Genomic DNA, 22,051 nt, shown 5'->3' with positions numbered 1-22,051 from the left:
TAAATGGTTCAATAACACATTAAGAGTATCGTAAATGGTTCAATAACACCTTAAGAGTATCGTAAATGATTCAATAACACCTTAAGAGTATCGTAAATGATTCAATAACACCTTAAGAGTATCGTAAATGATTCAATAACACCTTAAGAGTATCGTAAATGGTTCAATAACACCTTAAGAGTATCGTAAATGGTTCAATAACACCTTAAGAGTATCGTAAATGGTTCAATAACACCTTAAGAGTATCGTAAATGATTCAATAACACCTTAAGAGTATCGTAAATGATTCAATAACACCTTAAGAGTATCGTAAATGATTCAATAACACCTTAAGAGTATCGTATAAACTCTTGGTGTCAGAATTTTTAATCAGATATTGAAATCCTACTTCTTCATCTTCCTCCACGAAGGTGTGTGTGTGTGTGTGTGTGTGTGTGTGTGTGTGTGTGTGTGTGTGTGTGTGTGTGTGTGTGTGTATTATCATCACACGTTAACACTTCAGCTGTTTAGGTCATAACAGCCAGGGGTAAGTGCTGCACCTGAGAGCTGCTGTTATTTGATCTGGGTTTCACTGCTGCTCACTAGACAGCCTCACACTGTCTATATTTTCTAGAGATCTACCACTTGTTAGCCATTAGAGTTGGTTAGACACATGCGCTCTGGCCAAGGTCGATGTTATAAGCTTGGCGGAGTGAATCGTCTGTAATATGCAGCATCTGTTAGCTAAGCTTAATGCCGCTATTCCCAGCACTACACACACACACACACACACACACAAACCTGTACACACACGCACACACACACACACACAGTCTACATACATACATCCATCCTTCCATCCATCCATCCATCCATCCATCCAGACAGACCATTGATCTCTACACCCCTCCTTTACCGCTTCTCCTTGTTCATAATTCATTATATTTAACTCTTTCTTAACCCTTCAGTAAGTCCTTATCTTCCTCCCTTTCTCTTTCTCTTTATCTTCTGCGTTAATGTTCCTTCCTTTCATCTGATTATTGCATGTTGTTAACTCTCACTCCTCATTTTTATCGTTTCTCCTTCATTTATCAACGTATTTTCATTACCTCTTGACAATTCATTAGTTATCTTTCTCTCTTGTGTCTTATCATTCATATTTATCATGTCTCTGCTGATTCCTATTCTTTGTTGTTCTCTTAATTACCTATGGCTTAAACCTCTCTCTCTCTCTCTCTCTCTCTCTCTCTCTCTCTCTCTCTCTCTCTCTCTCTCTCTCTCTCTCTCTTTTATTAGCACATCTCGTTGTTCTCTAAATCCTTCCATTTCCTCATTATTTCATTTTATTGTCCTCTTCCCCTCACCTGCCCAAGCCCAACCCTTGTCCTCTCGATCGTAATAATGTGAACTGGAGCCGAGGAAAAGGTGTGTGTGTGTGTGTGTGTGTGTGTGTGTGTGTGTGTGTGATAATTAATGTAGTTCACTCACCTGGTCTCACACGGGAGCGCTCTTCATATACCTGGGGACGTTATTTACTCATTAGTTGGCTTATATGAGAACCTACCACCTGTTATTTTCATTATCTAGATCCTTCTTCCCTTACCTTCTGACACCTCACCTGTTCTCTACCTATTACTGCCATCTGTCACCTAGGATCACCTACTTTCACCTGTCATTTACTGCTATTTACTGTCTTATTGTGCCAGTCTCTTTGTCACGACCAATCTGCTAGCTACTCTCTCTCTCTCTCTCTCTCTCTCTCTCTCTCTCTCTCTCTCTCTGGCCCTCCTCTTCATTATGAGTTAAGAGTCAGTGGCGGCAAAGGTTAATTGGATTAATTATAGCTGGTAGTATGGTGGTTGATTATAGCTGGTAGTGTGGTGGTTGATTATAGCTGGTAGTATGGTGGTTGATTATAGCTGGTAGTGTGGTGGTTGATTATAGCTGGTAGTGTTGTGGTTGATTATAGCTGGTAGTGTGGTGGTTGATTATAGCTGGTAGTGTGGTGGTTGATTATAGCTGGTAGTGTGGTGGTTGATTATAGCTGGTAGTGTGGTGGTTGATTATAGCTGGTAGTGTGGTGGTTGATTATAGCTGGTAGTGTGGTGGTTGATTATAGCTGGTAGTGTGGTGGTTGATTATAGCTGGTAGTGTGGTGGTTGATTATAGCTGGTAGTGTGGTGGTTGATTATAGCTGGTAGTGTGGTAGTTGATTATAGCTGGTAGTGTGGTGGTTGATTATAGCTGGTAGTGTGGTGGTTGATTATAACTGGTAGTGTGGTGGTTGATTATAGCTGGTAGTGTGGTGGTTGATTATAGCTGGTAGTGTGGTGGTTCATTATAGCTGGTAGTGTTGTGGTTGGTAACATCAGAGACACAACCATTGTATTTATCAATTGTGTAAAAATAATGATTAATTTACCTTTGAAAAAACAACAACAACTATTGATTATTGATTTATTTCACACATAATGAGGGTTGTTTAGTGACGTGGAGAGAGTAATTAAGATCATTATTGGGAAGAGAGATAATGGGAATAATAATGACGATGATAATGACATCTATCTTATAATGAGAGAAGGAATAGTTGAGTGTGTGTGTGTGTGTGTGTGTGTGTGTGTGTGTGTGAATAAAGGTTGACGAATTTAATATTAAGATTGTATCGTTCATGAACTTAAAATCACAAATAATTACTGAACTACCAAATGTCGTGAAGGATCCTAAATCACCTCATTAGGACCAGCGTTAATGACCAACTAATAATAATTAAACCTCTTCTGCTTTTCTCTGTAACCTTTAACGAGACTCACGAATCCGAAGCATTTATGGACAGAATAATGTATCAGTCTACTGCTTCGGGTTCACGAGTCTGAATCTCTCGGGGGGTTCGTGGTTCAGCAGGAGAGTTGAACGGACTTAACAACATACTCGTAATTCTTCTCTTATAGTACAGTCTAGTTTATCATAATAGAGGAGGATCGATAATAAACTTGAGGTGTCATTATAGTGTTTAGACCGTCAAGTAGTTAGACCGTGGATTCAACGAGGTGGTTTGTGTATTTAACTAATAGAATCATTCCTTTAAAGTGACGTCGTGTAAAATTAACCAGTGTTCAGATTAACTTTTGTCGAAGAGAAAGAACTGAATTATTATCGTTTTATATTTTCCTTCTCATTCTTAGGTGATAAAACACGCACGCACCCGCCCACCCTGGTACTGACCCACCCACAATCCCACCCACCCACCCACTCAAGCACGCCCATCCGTGACACCTGGCCCACCTGTGTCTCCGGCTATTCACCAGACCCGAGAGTTGTCATTGCCAGGCTGTAATTATCGGCGTTCTCTCATCTCCGTCCAAGAGGCAGCCGTTCCTCACGTCTCAGGAACACCTATTTTGAGTTTGTGTTCACCCTAAAGTCGGCAATTATGGCTGTTAACGCCGCCAGACACACGGTTCGTTCCTTCCTCTCTGAACATTGGAAAGATAGCCAACATAGGTGTCAGTCGTATCAATAAAAGGTTTACAGCGATATATTTAATTTTAGGCTATTAAAGATGTTACATGTGTACAGAGGAATGTTGAATGTAGTGTAGTGATGTTAAGAGATGTTCAATATATCTTTAGCATTGATTCTCGGACAGTAGTGACTCATGGTGCTGTGCTTCATAGTCTATCAGTCAGTGGTATTTTTTTAATATTTTCTTTCTTGCTGAACTACTTTCTGACACGACTGTTTGTGACGCCGACTGTCGTTTAGTATTCACATCTAAATCATCTGTCGCCTGTAATATTTGATCCAATTCCCTGAACTCACTATGCATTCAACCATCTCTTGTACACACACACACACACACACACACACACACACACACACACACACACACACACGTCTTATTTTAAGGAATAAGTGACCGTGTATCAGAATGGCGAACGTTCATCAAAAAAATCATATTTCATTTTGTTAATTCATACGTAGAATGTGAGAGATACAGGAAATACAGAATAATTCATAACACGTGTAAATTTTTCATCAGTGTGTGTGTGTGTGTGTGTGTATAGTGTGTGTTGAAGCTGTGATGTTCAACACAAATTTGGTTAGCCTGAACGTAATTGAATTGTTTTATACAGTAATATGTTTTTTTTTTTTTTCAACCTTGCCAACGCGACCAACTTCCACCAAAAAAATAACCACAATAATACGACCACCTCCTACCACCACCACACGACTTATTTTCACCACCACACTACCCCCAACCACCACCAGACGACTCCTTTCCACCACCTCCACACGACCTCTTCCCACCACCACACGGCCCTCTCCCACCACAAGAAGACCTCCTCCCACCACCACACGACCCCCTACCACCCCTCACCACACGATGACTAGGCAGTAGCACACCCCCAGCCGCCATTCAGTGTACACACCAAAGCAGTGTATTGGATTAGAGCGCTAAGACCCCGGTGTCCTGTAATCTTGTCTGGGAACTGTAGTGACCTCCTCTCGGGATGGAAGAACAGCCCCACGTTATTTCAGAGTCGATGGAATTGGTGGTATTTCGTTAAATATATCGTTAAATATATCGTTAAATATTATCGTTAAATATGGCACAAAATGTAGTGCCAATTCAGAGGACATTTGTGTCAGGTTAACGGGGACAAATTGGCCATGAAAGTGGTGATCAGGAGGTGGTTGGTGGTGTAGTAAATAGCGGGAAGAAACATCTTTTAATAATAGAAGAGTTTAGTTAATACATCTATGTTTTAATTGGTGTATTAAGAGAAAAATAAGTTGTAGTCTATTTCTGGCTAATTGTGATAACCTGAAGAGGAGTTTCTTAAATAACTAATTTTGTTAAGTTTTGGGGAAATTATATTATAGAAGAAAATTATCAGCTAATTCTATTAAAAATATATTAGGTTTGGAGAGGGGAATAAAGTTGTAATCCACAGGTCACATTAGAGGCTTTGTGGTCAGGTCGGGTCAGATCAGGTCATAAGCTGTACTTGACTCGGACCTGTCTCACTCAGCCAAAGTTGAGCACCAATAAGCAAAACCAAACTGCCTTCGTCCAGCCAATCTTAAAAAAAGCTTCTTGACTCTAATGAACGAAGAATAAGATTTACAACTTTAATCAAAATTTAATCAGAATTAGGTTGTGATCAGAGCCTTAATAACGGTGTGCAGAGAATCAACATTATAATCAAATTCTAACAAACTTAATTCACCTTACTTAATAATGCTAAACTTTTCACAGAATCAAATTATAATCAAATTCTAGCAACACCAAGTCAAATATTTTATCATAATTAATTAGAAGAATATTCCCGTAATATGAATCCATCTTACATGATAAAAAAAGTCGAAAACAGAAAGATTAAAAATTTCTTAAATAAAATATAAAAGCATTAGAATCCATTTAACGTAACATGTAATTAGATTTAGATTTTTAGATATTTATTAAAGTTCTAGGAGGCGTTTTATTTTATCTTAGGTAAATATGAAAGATAAAGTTATTATAGAAATTGACGAGAGGCTCTGGCAGTTCTTCCGTGGGTAAAGGAATGGAGAGAATTTTGGAGGGAAGGGGAGAGAGTTTTGGAGGTAAGGGGAGAGAGTTTTGGAGGGAAGGATATAATTTTGGAGGTCAGGGGAGAATTTGGGAGTGAAGGAGACATGTCTGGAGGGAAGCAACAATAAATGTGGTAATCATATTGTAAAAGTTGCTGTCTAGTGTATAAGCCCCTCAGGCGTCTAAATATGGAGACAGGACAGAACTGACGGCTCCCACAGCTGGTCTCATCGTTATTCCGGGGGTAAATTCGGTATGTGAGTCAGACACTAGTGTATGTATGAATGAAAAGATGATTTGCCAGCCCTGTAAGTGGTTTACCCGTGTGTGTGTGTGTGTGTGTGGCGTCCAGGCAACCTTCCTACACGACACGAGACTAGACCCGACACGACACGACACGACCCGACCCGACACGAGACTAGACCCGACACGAGACTAGACCCGACACGACACGACCCGAGACTAGACCCGACACGACCCTACACGACCCGACACACGACACGAGACTAGACCTGACACGACCGACACTACCCGGCCTGAGACTAGACCCGACACGACCCTACCGACACACGACACGACACGAGACAGACCGACACGACCTGACGACACGAGACTAGACCCGGACACGACCCGACACGACCCGACACAAGACTAGACCCGACACGACCCGATACGAGACTAGACCCGACACGACCCGACACGAGACTAGACCCGACACGACACGACTACTGAACACCAAGAGAGTGAGGCAGAGAGACAGTCCGGATTCTCAGGTGATCGTAAAGATAATTTTCCACCCTAAGTGTTAATTTAACCTTGAGCACAAATGGTACCATTCTACCGCCGACATTACGTTGAATCTTTACTATAATTATTGGCGTTACCTCAGGCCTAATTACTGTACGTTAAGGGAATAAGAAATATAAATTATGTACAGTGAGTAATTAACTCTACCGGGGAGGACATTTACACAACACAGGTAAATATTAGGGTAGGTACCACGCCTACAGTCTACGCCCACTTAAGTTGAGGCACGCCCACATGACCTAGGCCACGCCCACCGAGTTGAACTACGTCTACATTACTTAAATTACACCCACATTAACTACGTCTCTCTTGACCTTAACTACGTCCACATGACCTTACCCAGACCCTGACCACGCCCCTATGACCTCAGCTACGCCCACTGTGACCACCGCCACGCCAAATATGACCTAGGTCACGCCCATTAAGGTCAGTCTCCCTCCCACAGGTTCGCGTTGATCTACGAGCAGCCAGATGATTGGCGGCTCAGGATTCGTTACGTCCAGCACCGTGATGAAGGCACCTACCAGTGCCAGGTGGCCACCCATCCCCCCCTCATACGGACCATTCACCTGCAGGTAGTAGGTGAGTCTCTCTCTCTCTCGTTGTTGTTTGTATGTCAATTTATATTCACAGATAGATATAAAACTAGAGAGGAAATATAGTGTTGTATTGTGTTTTATGACAGAGTAAGTCAGTGTGAGTGTGTGTGTGTGTGTGTGTGTGCGTCTTCTCCCAGTCACTCACTTTTCTTCCCTACAACACTCACTTCAACACCGCCGACAATGGTACAGCTTTAAAACGAATTTTAATTAAAACTAAATGAGATTTTAGGTAAAATCTTAATATAACTGTAGTCATTAGTGAGTATTTATTCCACCAATTTAAAGTTTTAATGGCGGTGGCAGCAGTGTGGGTCATTAACACGTTGCTGCTGCTCTACACTGCCAGGTTTATGACCAGCACCACTACCTTGCTTCACTGAAGACTGCTTGCAATTTTTTTTTCTTTCCAAGTTACAGGTTTCATATATCCGCATGTGGAAGAGATCGGGGTTTTGTAATGATTCTCTCTCTCTCTCAGTATTAGTGGTGGCTTTTGTCTCTTTCCTCTCTTATTCTCTTGTTATGTTCTCTTCATTCTCTTCTCTATCACATATATCTCTTTTATCTGTCTTTGTCCGTCTACCGTTCGTCGTTTGGTTCAATAATCACTACAGTGTTTTGGTGTTTCTTTTTATAATTGGTTACCTGTCTCTCTTCCTCATTAGTGCCCTGTCTCTGTTCCTCATTATTTACCTGTGTAGTATCATATTAAGCTCTATCAGTGTTTATTAGAACCATTAAGTCATAGAAGGGAAAAAGATTCTTCACGCAAAACTGGGATCATTATTCTTGAACTCTGGTAGATATTGTGTTCTTCTGCCATTTTGTTTTTATTTATTTGTATGTGTGTGTGTGTGTGTGTGTGTGTGTGTGTGTGTGTCTGTGTGTGTATGTCCCTCTTCTAGCCGTCAGTATTACCACAACCAACAATAATTCTCAGCCATAAAGGTGTAAACAAAATGATCTGCACCAAAAGTCAACACCTGGTCCAGCCAACACTCAGGTACCATCCACCTTAATGACATCTTTCCCAGGTGTAATCTGACGTGAGCTTTATGGAGTATCTTAGAGTTCTATGAATCCAGCAAATCTGACCTAAGTCGTAAAGCGGAGTCTGATGGAGGCTATTTGAATGTTAACGTCACCTTATGATATACCTTGGCTCTCAGGCGTAACGTGAAAAATACAACACTGATGAGGTGTTGACGAGGTGGATTAGCAGGGAGTCGATGTGTGTGTGTGTGTGTGTGTGTGTTGGCGGCAGCTCGCCCTTTGAAACTTTACTCTCTCGTGTAGATCAACACTGCCTTCCTCCTGTCAATATTGTTCTATGTTTTATTGTGAGCTCTTTCTGCTCTCAACTAAATTGTTTTGTGTTTTGTTATGTTGTGGTCTGAGGGTGTGTGTGTGTGTGTGTGTGTGTGTGTGTGTGTGTGTGTGTGTGTGTGTGTGTGTGTGTGTGTCCTACGAGGTTTAACAATATGTTGTATTACTTCATATTTAGTTCTTATAATCAAATAAATCATTAATATAAACACAACAACAACAAGTAATAATAATAATAGTAATAATAAAGAATAAGAATAAGATTAAGAATAATAATAATACGACAAACACTACATACTAAATGACTCAATTCACCTTCATCTCTCAACACACTTTACCTCTCAATCGTAGGCAGCAAAACACAGTCCCAACTCTTCATAAACTGCACCATGAAGCATTTTTCCTCAACAATTATATACTTCCTCTCCTGAGCTCAGCGATACCCGGGACACCTGACCTGATATTACTGATACTTTGAGTATAAAAAGTTGGCTGTAAAGGTCAAGGTGTAAGAAACTATCTCGACGCAGTGAAGGTATTTTCTTATCCCTGGAGAGTGAGGTCATATAGCCGTGACAGGTGATTGGCTGCAGGTAAGACACAGACCTCTAATCAATTAACTGGAGTGGCTATAACTGTTCCTTCTTTAACTCAGAGGTGAGATTATAACAGGGTTGGTGTTCTTTGACGCCTTGTGAGATGAAGTTCAATATGTCACTGGGGTCGAGTTATTACCACTGAGTTTGTATTGTCGTAAAGAATCGTGAATTATTATTTATGACTCTGTGATTGCGTGTCCTGTGCGACTTATGACTCGTCCAGGAATAGATAAATTACAGCCATGAACCTGGAATTTGTACTATAAAAAAGCCTATATATTATCTTAGGAATGTGATAAAGGAAATTATATGTCTGTTGAAACCTACAATATTTTCTAAAGAACATAGATAAAATAAAGCAATGAATGGTTATTGGAACTACATGATGTTAACAAACGGAAAACTCTTGAAGACGCGTTAAAAGACCCAGACACATCTAGTCATTACACACATGACTACTTTTAGAGTTATTAAGTAGAGTTACCGGCAAACATGATTACTACTTTTAGAGTTATTAAGTAGAGTTACCGGCAAACATGACTACTACTTTTAGAGTTATTAAGTAGAGTTACCGGCAAACATGACTACTACTTTTAGAGTTATTAAGTAGAGTTACCGGCAAACATGACTACTACTTTTAGAGTTATTAAGTAGAGTTACCGGCAAACATGACTACTACTTTTAGAGTTATTAAGTAGAGTTACCGTCAAACATGATTACTACTTTTAGAGTTATTAAGTAGAGTTACCGTCAAACATGACTACTACTTTTAGAGTTATTAAGTAGAGTTAGAAGCAGCGATTTGTATGCAGACTGAAACCCCGTAAAGTATCCGTCTATACAAGTCATTCAGGAGAGTTAAAGGGCCCTGGATTTATGGGTATAGCTCTGGGTATGTGAGAGGGCGTCAGGGGGGCGGGTAAATAGTGTTGACGGGGTAGCCAGCACCTCATTACCCTGGCAGTATTACTCTCGTATATCTCGTCTAGTTGTCATGCCCGAGCCAGAGTTATGGCTCCTCCTTCTCTTCCTCATCTTCCTCCTCCATCTCTTCCTCCTCCCCCTTCTCTTACTCCTTTTCTCCCTTCCTCTCATTCTCTTTCTTTTCCTCCTAATTTTCCCTTATTTCTCCTCCCCCTTCTCTCCCCTTCCTCCTCTGTGTTCTTCTACTTCTATTCATCGTTCCTCTTCCCCCCCTTCTACTCTCCTCCTCCTCCTCCTCCCCTTTCTCCTCTCACCCCTTCCTCCCTCCTTCTCCTCACGCTTCACTTCCATCTTCTACAACCTCCCAGACATTCTTTTCCTCCTTTTATTACCTTTTTACTCCCCTCCCACCCCCTCCCCCCTTCGTCTTGGGAGAAGTTGTTGAGGTCAGCCCGTGTGTCAGTCAGAGAGCGAACCATTTGTCAAGAGTCCCGGTGACCCGTCTTGGTGAGCTCACACATTTCTGATCCTTAGGTCAATTCACTCTTTATTTTATCTAACCTTAACCTAACCTAACCTAACCTAACCTAACCTAAACCTAACCTGACCTAACCTAACCTTGAGCCTCTATCATAGTACCCTGTAGTAGTGCCGTGTTACCTAAAGACGTCTCTGGCTCAGTCATGTCCTGTGTCCGTCTCTACAACACACTGACGTTACCAGCCAGTAGTAACACAGGCGCCTCCTCCTCACACACCAGTCTCCTCTTATATAACCAAAGATGTTTTTTTCTAATGTTTATTTCTTAGTAACAACTATTAACTACCTTAGAATACGTGTTTAAAACCCCATATAGCTGTTAATGCTCGGTAACACACACACACAGTTCAGAGCCAAACATGATGGAACACGTGAAGACAAAGGTTCATAAACACCCGGGAAGTTCATGGGGTAAGTTTGCTAAACGTTTCTACAACATCTAGGTAATATAAACAGAGTTATAACACAATTACCTCACATAACCAAACAGCGGCAGACATACGAACATTCAACATTTAAACAAAAAGCCAAGAATACCCACCACATATTTACTCAACTTAAACACACAGCGGTGCGCATACATAATTGATAGTTATTATATATTTACCTTACATATAATGGTTACCCCTCACGTTGGAGGCTGGCCACCCAGGCGTGAGTTTGTTTAAGGTGTAGAAGCTGTCACCAACACAACACCAACACCTAAGTTAATGATCTGTATGACCCAGTATGAAGGAATGATCAGAGAAGACCGGACAACTCGCCAACTGCACTGGCTAGCCATTAATCCGGAACACGATCTGTTATATGATTAACATCCAGGTTCCCAAATGGAGTAAAGAAACTTGCCTACAATTTCAGCCTTCCCGGGGATCGACCCTAGGAAGACTTATTTGTGGGATGAGCATAATGACCACTACACCACAGGTCGCCATAAACACAAGGACAGTCATGAAGTAAAAATATATAGAGTTATCACATATTTGGTCAACACAAACACTCAAGGAGAGAAATTACCAAACACACATGGCAGACAGACACTCATATAACATCAAAAAAGACAGACATTCTTCACATAATATTTAACTGCATAAGTACACATGGACACACACACATATCATTATTCATACAATGCATATGAATACGAAATCATGAGAAGATAGTGTGTGTATACATGTGTGTGTGTGTGTGTGTGTGTGTGTGTGTATGTACTTACAAGCAAGTATACATGTAAACATACGTAGGGTCATGCACTGAGGTTAAATGCAAATCTGGAAAATTGGAAGATGGGAACAATGCATAGGATTAAAATACCTAAGGACGGCCCCTCCAGCTCACAGGGGCAAACATCAACAACGTTTACCCTGGAAAAGAAAACGGCGGTGGAGGAAAGTGGTGAAGAGAAGGGAGAGGAGGAGGAGGAGGAAGGGGGAGGAGGAGGGAGGAGAGGAGGAGGGGAGGAGGGGGAGGGGAGGAAGAGGAGGATGGGGAGGAAGAGGAGGGGGGAGGAGGAGGAAGAGAAGGGGGAGGAGAAGGGGGAGGAGGAGGAGGAGGAGGATCAGTAAAAAGGTGAAGAAAGAGGATGAGAATGAGGAATTAAAGATGATTAGGAATTGAGGAAAATATGAAGACCAAATGGAGGAGAAATGATAGAGAAAGATGTAATAAAGGAGGAGGAGGAGAAGAAGAAGAAGAAAAAGAAGAAACTAATTAGATTAACCCCTAAGTCATAATGTAATCTCTATTCAATAATATAATCGCCTATAATTGATAATAATTACACCGTCTTTATCTATATATTTTCTTATCTATTAGAGAGTCACGCCACAAGACACTTCTTTAGAATCAAATTAAGAAAAAAAGTAAAGTTTTCTAATAAGATATCCACTTAGTATGTAAATGAGCCCGTGAGTTAAATTCTCAAGCTGATTTCCGGCAGAGATTCTTCGTTTCCTTGGCAACTCTCTCTCTCTCTCTCTCTCTCTCTCTCTTTACGAGTATACAGTACAGGGCCACAGAACATTATTCAGTCACCATACACAACACTGCTCACCACCAGAACCCATTCCTGAGACACACACTAACTGTCTCACTACTTCATGCAGGCGTAAGAGAGAAGAGAAACATGTCTTCCACCAATGAGAAAACACACTGAGAATGTGGAGTATTTATAGGTATAATTACTTTCCTGTATGAGAGAGAGAGAGAGAAAGAAAGAGAGAGAGAGAGAGAGAGAGAGAGAGAGAGAGAGAGAGAGAGAGAGAGAGAGTACAAGAAAGAACGTGTGGCAATTATATTTTTGGAAGAAGTTTCTACTTTATAACCTCACTTTTTTTCAGTGTTTTCTCGTTGGTGGTCTCTCTCTCTCTCTCTCTCTCTCTCCTGACTCTCTTTACTCAGTCAATTTGGTCATGTAGCTCCTTCTGACTACCAGAGTGTCAGCCAGGGAGTCAGCCTAGTCCTCCAGCCTACAACTAACCCACCCACCCACCCACCCACCCACCCACCCACCCACCCGTCTAAACACTCACCCACTTTCTTCATGAATTAATCTTACCACTTGCCCAGCTACCGTGTCTAGTGCCCATCCACAATCACGCTTACACTCTCACACACCCACATATTCCTACACTCACACATCCACATACCCGCACACTCACACACATACACACAGTCACATACTCACACACGCTCACACCCCCACACACCCTACACCCACACTCACACACACACATGCCAACACTAGGAACTTGCCTCACACAATCTGAAAACTCCATCACAAAATTTTCTTTTTGGACCATAAAATTGACAGGAAGTCTGGCGAGTGATAACGAGAAAGTCCAGGCGGGCGTCGACCAGACCTTCGGGAGATTATCCCTAAAGCAAAACAACTTAGAAGACCCTTAACATTATTAATTATTTATCTGAGAAAATTCCTTTTTTATCGATATCCTAAAATTCTTTGAAAGTCTCCTCCCTTCACCCTTTAACGACGATGATTTAACCCCTTGATAAATATGATTTACCTCTTTAACGACGATAATTTAAAGATTATTTCTTAAGATTGTATGGTAATCAATATAACCTTTACTGATCGCTCCCCTAGAATAAAAAAAAATAAGTTCTAAAAACCTCTGTGAACCTGTCCGTCAAACAAAGCCTCACTCGACAGATATAAATATTACCGTCAAGTCTCCCAATAAACGACTGTCTTTCCCCCAAATCCCCGAGGAATTGTCCCTAAAGGAATATTTTCTAAACTTTATGGTAATCAAGATGGAAAGTTTGACGAAGGAGTCGAGACACGATATTAGTTCCAAAAATTAGTTGCTTCGTCTGATAGCGTTGAGAACCTTAGGATGTGATGTTAGTATTTATATAACATGATGCGTTGAGAACCTTAGGATGTGATGTTAGTATTTATATAACATGATGCGTTGAGAACCTTAGGATGTGATGTTAGTATTTTTATAACATGATGCGTTGAGAACCTTAGGATGTGATGTTAGTATTTTTATAACATGATGCGTTGAGAACCTTAGGATGTGATGTTAGTATTTTTATAACATGATGCGTTGAGAACCTTAGGATGTGATGATAGTTTTTCCTCCACCTCTTTCAACATTGAGCGTTTTGAAGTGGAGTTGGGAGCTGGTGGTGGAGACTACTTAAGATTCTACCTCTTGGATCCCCCGGGAGAGAACGGACCACTGCGAGAGAGGATTCCCCCTTGATTCACTTACGAAGGCAATCCTCTCACTCGACCATTTCATTCTCTCTCTCTTTTTTTTTCTTTCAATTTATAGCCCAGCCCTTGAACTCTCTCTCTCTCTCTCTCTCTCTCTCTCTCTCTCTCTCTCTCTCTCTCTCTCTCTCTCTCTCTCATTAAGCTCGTTCCGTCGTCAGTAGTTTCAGCTCTTTTATGACCCTCGTCTGTGACAACCAATTCATCTCTTCCCAGGTTTAATTGCTCCTCGGTTAAAAGCATTTGGAAAAGATATCTGTCCAGTGTCATGCTGTGCCATACTGTGTCATTCTGTGCTAGTTTGTGTGATTGTGTGTGATTTTGAGTGGTTTTGTGTAATTCTGTACCATCCTGTGTCATTCTGTAAGGCATCTTTAGCTATCAAGAGCCCTGGTGAAGCGTATAAACAAACACCTTTCCTCAACTCACATTATGAATTCGTGTGTAGCTCAGCGAGGCATTGTGAGTCTGGTCATGTTGCAGCTTCTTCTATGAGATGCTGGGATGACGAAAAGATCCACGTGGGAGGGAGAAGTGGAGAGAAAGACTGGGGAAGAGATGGAATGGTGAGAAGATTAGACGGAGATATGGAACAAGGAGGGAGAGAGAGAGAGAGAGAGAGAGAGGGAATGTGTTGGTGTGTGTGTGTGTGTGTGTGTGTGTGTGTGAAAGAGAGGGAAGGGTGGAGGATAGGTAGATAGATAGGTCGACCAATATTTAGATAGATATATAGACAGATAAACAGTAGATAGAGAGAAATAAATATAGATAATTAATGAAGATATATACACAGGAATCATCATCCTTTATGAGTGAGTGTATATCTTGTTAAGCGAAATACTTCAACACACATTTGCTTTAGTTCAAGTTTCCGCTAAAATGATATATGTAAATTTAATCTCGACTCAGCACTGATCATTCTCACTGACGCTATATATATAACAAGATCGTCTAGACTGCTGGTAGTCCTTTCAGTATCCAGTCCTCATGTGTTCTCTTGAGGTAATGACTATGTTGGGTCGTATTTTATTCCAAAGTTTAAGGTATTGTATTTTTTCAGATATGTGGGGTAGTTTTTTTGAGATATTTGGGGTCGTATCTCTTTATAAGTATGTGGAGTCGTATTTTCCCAGATATAAACACACACACACACACACACACACACACACACACACACACACACACACACACACACATTACGGATAGCCATTGGATCATTTCATCAGCGGGAAAATTTTAATAGGTATATTAAAATAATTCTCCTGATAGAATTACACCCAAAATATAATTGGTTCAAATATAATCAAAATAACACATAATTGTCCCATAAGTATTCATAAATTAGAACAAAAATTCAAAACTACGATAATTATCACAAAGATTACGACAAATACCCAAACCGCCTCACCAGTTGACCAATGAAGATCTGTTTTAAATTAGGTCATTTGGCTGAAATACCAAAAGTTGAAAAAATCTCAAAAGCTCTGTCATAGATTATTGTTTCTGTAATAAAGAGAGACTGCGGTGGCCTGTTTATAGACCACGCAGGCAGGCGGGGACATGAGGCAGGCGGGGACATGAGGCAGGCGGGGACATGAGGCAGGCGGGGACATGAGGCAGGTGGGGACATGAGGCAGGCGGGGACATGAGGCAGGTGTTGTTCCCTGGTTTATACTGTAGTAGTGAAGATAATGCCCCACTTTATCACCACCACGACTTGACTTAGGGATTTGAATAGGATTACCTTAAAGAATTTTATGGGATTTGGGATTTGCACCAGGTGATTTAATAGTGTCGCACCTAGGATTTTTAATTAAGATTTCAGCGGTGGATTTAAATAGGATTATACAAAGCGGGTATAGTGTTACAGGTGGTCGAGTGGATACAGCGTTCATCTCATGTCCTTAAGTGTCTGTGGTTCGCACTGTAGGCACCCCTAGTTCACCCAGCTGTGAATGGGGAGTAAAGGTGGTCGAGTTCAGTGCCTCCCTCAGTACACTATATCCACACTGACCATAAGAGACCTACCGGATCCATTTTCACTTTTTTCACATTAGAGAATTTTATGAGAGTTGCGCTTGTAAATTTACACGGACTTCCATTAAAGGATTTTGTGAACGTTTTACTAGTGGATATAGTAGCACAAGTGGATTTAGTTACGGCTGGAGTAGTGGATTTAGGTCGGATTGCACCAAAGGATTTATCTGGTTATTAGAGCAGATTCAAGGAGAGTTACAACAGTGGATTTAGTTCAGGATTAGACAGATGGACGACGATAAGAAAACAGTCAAGAAGGAAATTCATTGTTGCAAATAATTCAGAGTAGACGAAGGAATTTACTCAGCTAACATTACCTTATCTAACAAGGCTTCAGCAGTTGGGATTAATAGGGATGACAATAAGGGATTTAGATAGGGTTACATTATCCCAGTTAATTAATTAGTGGCCAGGTAGGTCGTGCAGGTGTCAGACACTCATTAACACACAGATTGGTTTCCAAATTTATGGCAGTACTAATTAGGTCAGACATTAATGAGCCCCAACTGTACACTCTAATGGTCGTAGCGGTTGGATATGTTGGGTAAGTTAGGTCAGGCTAGGTTGGGTGACGTTAGGTTGGGTTAGGTTAGGTGCACCAGACTGTACCAGGTATAAGTGTAGCCGAGTGTACAGAAGCACCACCACGCTCTAGTTAGGCAGCGACGTGATAACTTTTTTAAGTCTAATATAACTAAAGAAAAAATGACGGACTTACAATAAAAAGATACGAAAAATAAACACGAAATTAAGTAATTGAAAATATAAATATAACCAGAAGGAAATGTAAGAATTTGGTCATGTGAGGTCGAGAAGCCATTAAATATATATTCAAGAAGCAGCAGCCTGAGAGGTCATTAAAACTGGGCAGCAAGACGGGAATAAAAATACTAAAAATGAAACATGAAGAATTTTACAACATTTTTTATTTAAAGTTGATTAAGTTAAAAAATAACTTTACAACAAAATCTTACCTTAATTAAACCAAGAAGTGTGTCAAGGAAATATTAGAGGGTCAAGCCATAGTACATTTATTTAATCATATTTACACCCACACCCACACACCCTCACCCCCATCCTCTCACCCACACCCCATCATCTCCCTCACCCACCCCCATCCCCACACCCCTATCCCCTCACCCCCCCACACCCCCCAACCTATCTACGCTGGTGTCCATACACATACAATTATATATCTCACCTCTCACATGGTAGAGCCAGAGGGGCAACACTCCAACACGTCCCGACACTCAGCTACGCTTCCCCTTCCTCTACATAAACAACCTGGCCGTAAATATCTCCGTCGCCTCACCCAAGATCAATGTTTACATATATATATATAATTTTATTTCCGTATTTTTTTTTTTAAAGAATTTCCACAACGTAAACATAACAATTTTCCTAACAATGGAGTCTGTGTTTTTTTTTTACTGGAATGTTTTTTTTTTATTTTGTTTTTCACGCGTAAAATTTATCTGTAAAAGTTGAAAAGAAAATGACAAAAATGCAGGTGTTTGTGTAAAGTGCAGGGGGACTTATGAACCACCTCTTCTCTCCTTCTATTTCCTGTTATTATTTTTCTATATATTTTCTTTTCTACAGGTACAGTCACCCACAAAAGTCCTCTCGCCCTGAACCACGAACCCCGAAAGATTCAGACTCGTGAACCCGAAGCATTAATGGATAGACTAATGTATCAGTCTACTGCTTCGGGTTCACGAGTCTGAATCTTTCGGGGTTCGTGGTTTAGGGTGAACGGACTTTTGTGGGTGACTACTGTGCGGATATGACTCTGAGGTTAGGTTAGGTTGGGTTGGGTTGGGTTAGGTTAGGTCAGGTCAGGTCAAGTCAGGTCAGGATACGAGGAAACCCTAGTAAAATATTCGCTGTTGTTTTTATTTTAGACGAACATAAATGATATTAAACAAGTGACAGATGATGAAGTATTCTCAAAAAGTTCCACACAACTTCAGTGTATTCACAAAACGCTTCAATGAACGGAGAAGAAAGAAAGAAAGAAAGAAAGAAAGAAAGAAAGAAAGAAAGTTAGAAACATTACATCAGTTTATCGCAAAGACGTCGACCACTTAGCTTTCCTGTGTGTATTCATAAATTATATTACGACAATGTTCACTAAAATGTTATCATCAAACTTCAATCTGAATTACCTAAGAGAGCAGAATATGTTTAGAAAATTGAGTTACCGTGTTAGCTGCTCAGGAGGTGAAGAAGCAATGAGTTAATACGTCTCATGTCTGGGTATAAATGCTGCCAGGAATCAGACTATTGAAGCATCTTGTATTGCCAGACATATTTACGTACAAGGTGAATGCCCGCGTCAATGGTGTCAACACTTCAAAGGTCTGGAAACTGTCACTGTGAGGTGATTATAGAGCACTTAACTACCAAAGGTATAATTAGTCCTCAAAGCTCTCCCCCCCTCTCCCTCTCTCTCTCTCTCTCTCTGTCTCTCTCTCTCTACAGCTGTATAATAAGAAAGTTAGTGATCTCTCAACTAGGAAGAACATAACCTCGACACCACTACACAACCCCTACACCACTACCACACTCACCACCACTACACAACCTGACACACACACACACACACACACACAGCTAACAGTGGATGGAAATATCGACGAAAAAATAAAGAAACAAACGTAAATATGTGAAATATAATATAAAACATGTATATAACACAAGGGGACATTATCACTCACTACAGCTGTCATATATATCAACGTTCAGTACAGTAAACCTCCAACGTTAAAAACCACTTAACCTCCAGTGTTGATTACTCCCCCAGTGCGCTTAATGGCATGAATTATACTTATTAAAACGAAAACATCCAGCGTTATGGTAGTACCGACCCTAAACCCGGGTTGTAAGTGGGAAAACACCGCTTTTATGCCATTTTTGACTCATTGTGTGAGGAATATTTTGGTGTAACTGTCCACTACTAACTCCCTTCCTACCCCACTCCCTCCCTTCTATACTCCCTCCCTCCCTTACTCCCTCCCTCCCTCCCTCACTCCCTCCCTTCCTCCCTACCCCCTCCCTCTTTGACTATTTGTAATGCGGCTTCAAGATGTGACTAGATAACTGTCAAGGAGTAACTGTGTCTAAGGATGACCTCCGACGTTGACTGTGTCTAGACTGTAAGGTGACCGTGCCCAGGTTCCCTCCAGCCTGACTGTCTCCCATGTCGTTTCTCCTGACACTAACGCAGCGATAAACTGTCTTTACACCTCGCCATTACAGTGTTAGTTCATCCCACGAGCATATTTGCCATGAAGCATTTTAGTGAAGGGAGTCAGCTGCTGGGAGGTCTGAACACACGCTATACCAGTGTGTCAGAGCGAGAGGCGACCACCACCACTCAGTAACATCCACCCACCACGAGTGTCAATATCCATCGTCTACTTTAAACAATAACTTTTCCTGGAATCAACAAAGAATTACATAAGAAATTAGGCTTCCTTTTTCCCGGCTCATCCAACCTTTACTTCCACACTATCTCTTGTTCGTGTCGGCCGCCAGAGTATTGTTGGCGCCACCTGCCATTACGAGACAGAACTCAATCAATTCTATTTGTCTCTAAACAAGTCCCCCACTACATCTCACACATCCCTTCCATACCATGTGTACCTCCCCTAGTTCATTATCTAATATACTATAGGACTAGCCGTGTGTGTGTCTGTCTGTCTGTCTGTGTGTCTGTTCTGGGCAGCCGAAACGGCACAATCGTTTTTCATCAAACTTGGTGGAAAAATCGCAAAAATTTCGTAGAGTGGAACAAACCTGGTCCCATGTCGATGGTTTCTTTAGGAAGGCATTAATTAACCATTTCATTTACGCTGGAAAACGATACAAGTCTACGGACTTGGCGCACCCTCATTCGCTGTACGCTGTCACGAGCGTTCAAACTTTCACAAGGGCAGGAAGGGCCCGCGATCACTTGTATAATCCTAAAGAGCAAAAATAAAAATAGTGATATTTATTCCTCTAAAATAAGTATTCAGTATATTCTTGTTGTCTTACGGTGAACAGGAAGAGACATCACTTATATGATATTACTTTGTTGTGTTAATTACCCGGATGTTCGATAAACCATCTCAGGTAAAGGAGCCATCAACCGGTGGTGTCACCTCCACATTGTGTACACACCAGGGGATGAAGAGCAGCTCACGATATTCTTCTATTATGTCTTAGTGAGGAGATAATTTAACATATTGTTCAGAATTCTCCGTATTTTAGGCATTGTTAAGAACCTGTCACCTTCACAATGGCTGGCGGGGCTAAGAGAGTGACCCAAGAGACTTTTCTTAAATGTCTTATTATGGGATATTAATTGGAGTAGCGCTCATGGGTCCGTCGTGGTTCGTAAGGAAGCTTGGCTATCACTAAGCTGACACCATCATGGGTGGAGGAGAAAAGTCACTCTTATAGGGGTGAATAAAGTTAGTTTGTTGGCTGTTCTGGTGGTGAAGTTCTTTATGGTTTCATCTTCACTATGACTACTGTAAGTTGATGTAACTCTTTGATGATGATGATTTCATCCTTTGACGATGATTATTTAACCCTTTGACGATGATGATTTAACCCTTTGACGATGATGATTTTGCCCTTTGACGATGATGACTTAACCCTTTGACGATGATTATTTAACCCTTTGACGATGATGATTTAACCCTTTGACGATGATTATTTAACCCTTTGACGATGATGATTTAACCCTTTGATGATGATGATTTAACCCTTTGATGATGATGATTTAACCCTTTAAGGACGAATAGTTAACCCCACAGGACTCAGAGGGTTAGGTTAGGTTAGGTTTCTTCTCATGGATATCTTGAATGGGAGACCGAACCATGGACCCTGTCAGCAAAACCTTCCATATATAACCTCGGCCACAGCCCAGCTTCCCGCGGCAGTCAAAGGGCTCGTAATGTGAGAGTGAGGGAGAAGGGGTGAGTGAGGGAGAAGGGGTGAGTGAGGGAGAAGGGGTGAGTGAGGGAGAATAGACTGCGATATATCCCTCCCAGGTCCGCTTTCCCTCAGCGCCAGGAGCCAACTATTCCCCTAAAGACTCGTCATATTCAGTTGGTGAATTAAACCCGAGGCAGAGGGAGGGTCTGTCTCTGAGTGGACCTTCAGTAGTGACCTTGACTTTGTTTACTGGTGAAGATAACATTAATTATTTCTCTCTGGTTGTTTTGTGGTGTTAGTTAAGTTAAAATGGTGTATTATTATTTTTAGGAAGTATATCAACGTAATGTGTATACAACCTGTATATATTATATATCCGTATAGGTCCATACATGAACACAAATACACACACACACACACACACACACACACACGTGTATACATGCATGAACACACACACAAACACATGTAAATATATACACACAAAATGACACTGTAAAATATCAAAGCAGCCTCGCCAACTAATTAAACTTAAAACAAACTCACAATAAAAGAAGTTGCTCAGAAAAGTTTTATGTGACGAAATACATCACTGGTGACCAAACCGGACGAAAACTAATTATCATACGTCACCCCCCACCACCACTGCCTCCACGCCTTCGTCAGGAACGACCCGCTGAGCGTCATGCTCTCGCTACTCGCAGTGCTCCCTGTTTATTTGGCTAAGATCAGGCACAGTTCAGTGTTGAGTCACCGGAGTGTAAAAAAAGATTTAGGTGTAAATAGTTGGTACTTAATTAATAAACATTCACAATCATGCATGTCTGGAGGAAAGATATACACATGGATAAATAAACATACTTATGTTAGTAATAAAAATGGGTGACCTTTAGGACGGTCTGCCCCGAGAACACCTAGACGTACTACTGAGAGCTTCACCGCCCCTCACCCGCGGGAACACCAGAGTGGTTGAGACAAGACAACCAGA

At 41.2% G+C, this 22,051-nt stretch overlaps 1 protein-coding gene across 1 annotated transcript in view; it reads left to right on the top strand.

The window, feature by feature from the left end:
- LOC121864463 overlaps nucleotides 1-22,051 on the top strand; it is a gene marked incomplete at its 5' end in the record, with an annotated part of 87,907 nt that overhangs the window by 53,220 nt on the left and 12,636 nt on the right. The window contains 1 exon segment of the mRNA XM_042363484.1: nucleotides 6,807-6,943. Coding sequence (XP_042219418.1) covers nucleotides 6,807-6,943 — 137 coding nt within the window.

The sequence above is a fragment of the Homarus americanus genome, unplaced genomic scaffold (assembly GCF_018991925.1).
Source record: "Homarus americanus isolate GMGI-L3 unplaced genomic scaffold, GMGI_Hamer_2.0 scaffold5201, whole genome shotgun sequence".
NCBI classification, from domain to species: Eukaryota; Metazoa; Arthropoda; class Malacostraca; order Decapoda; family Nephropidae; genus Homarus; species Homarus americanus.
Note: the sequence above shows the minus strand (reverse complement) of the source record. Positions and strands in the feature narration are given on the sequence as shown.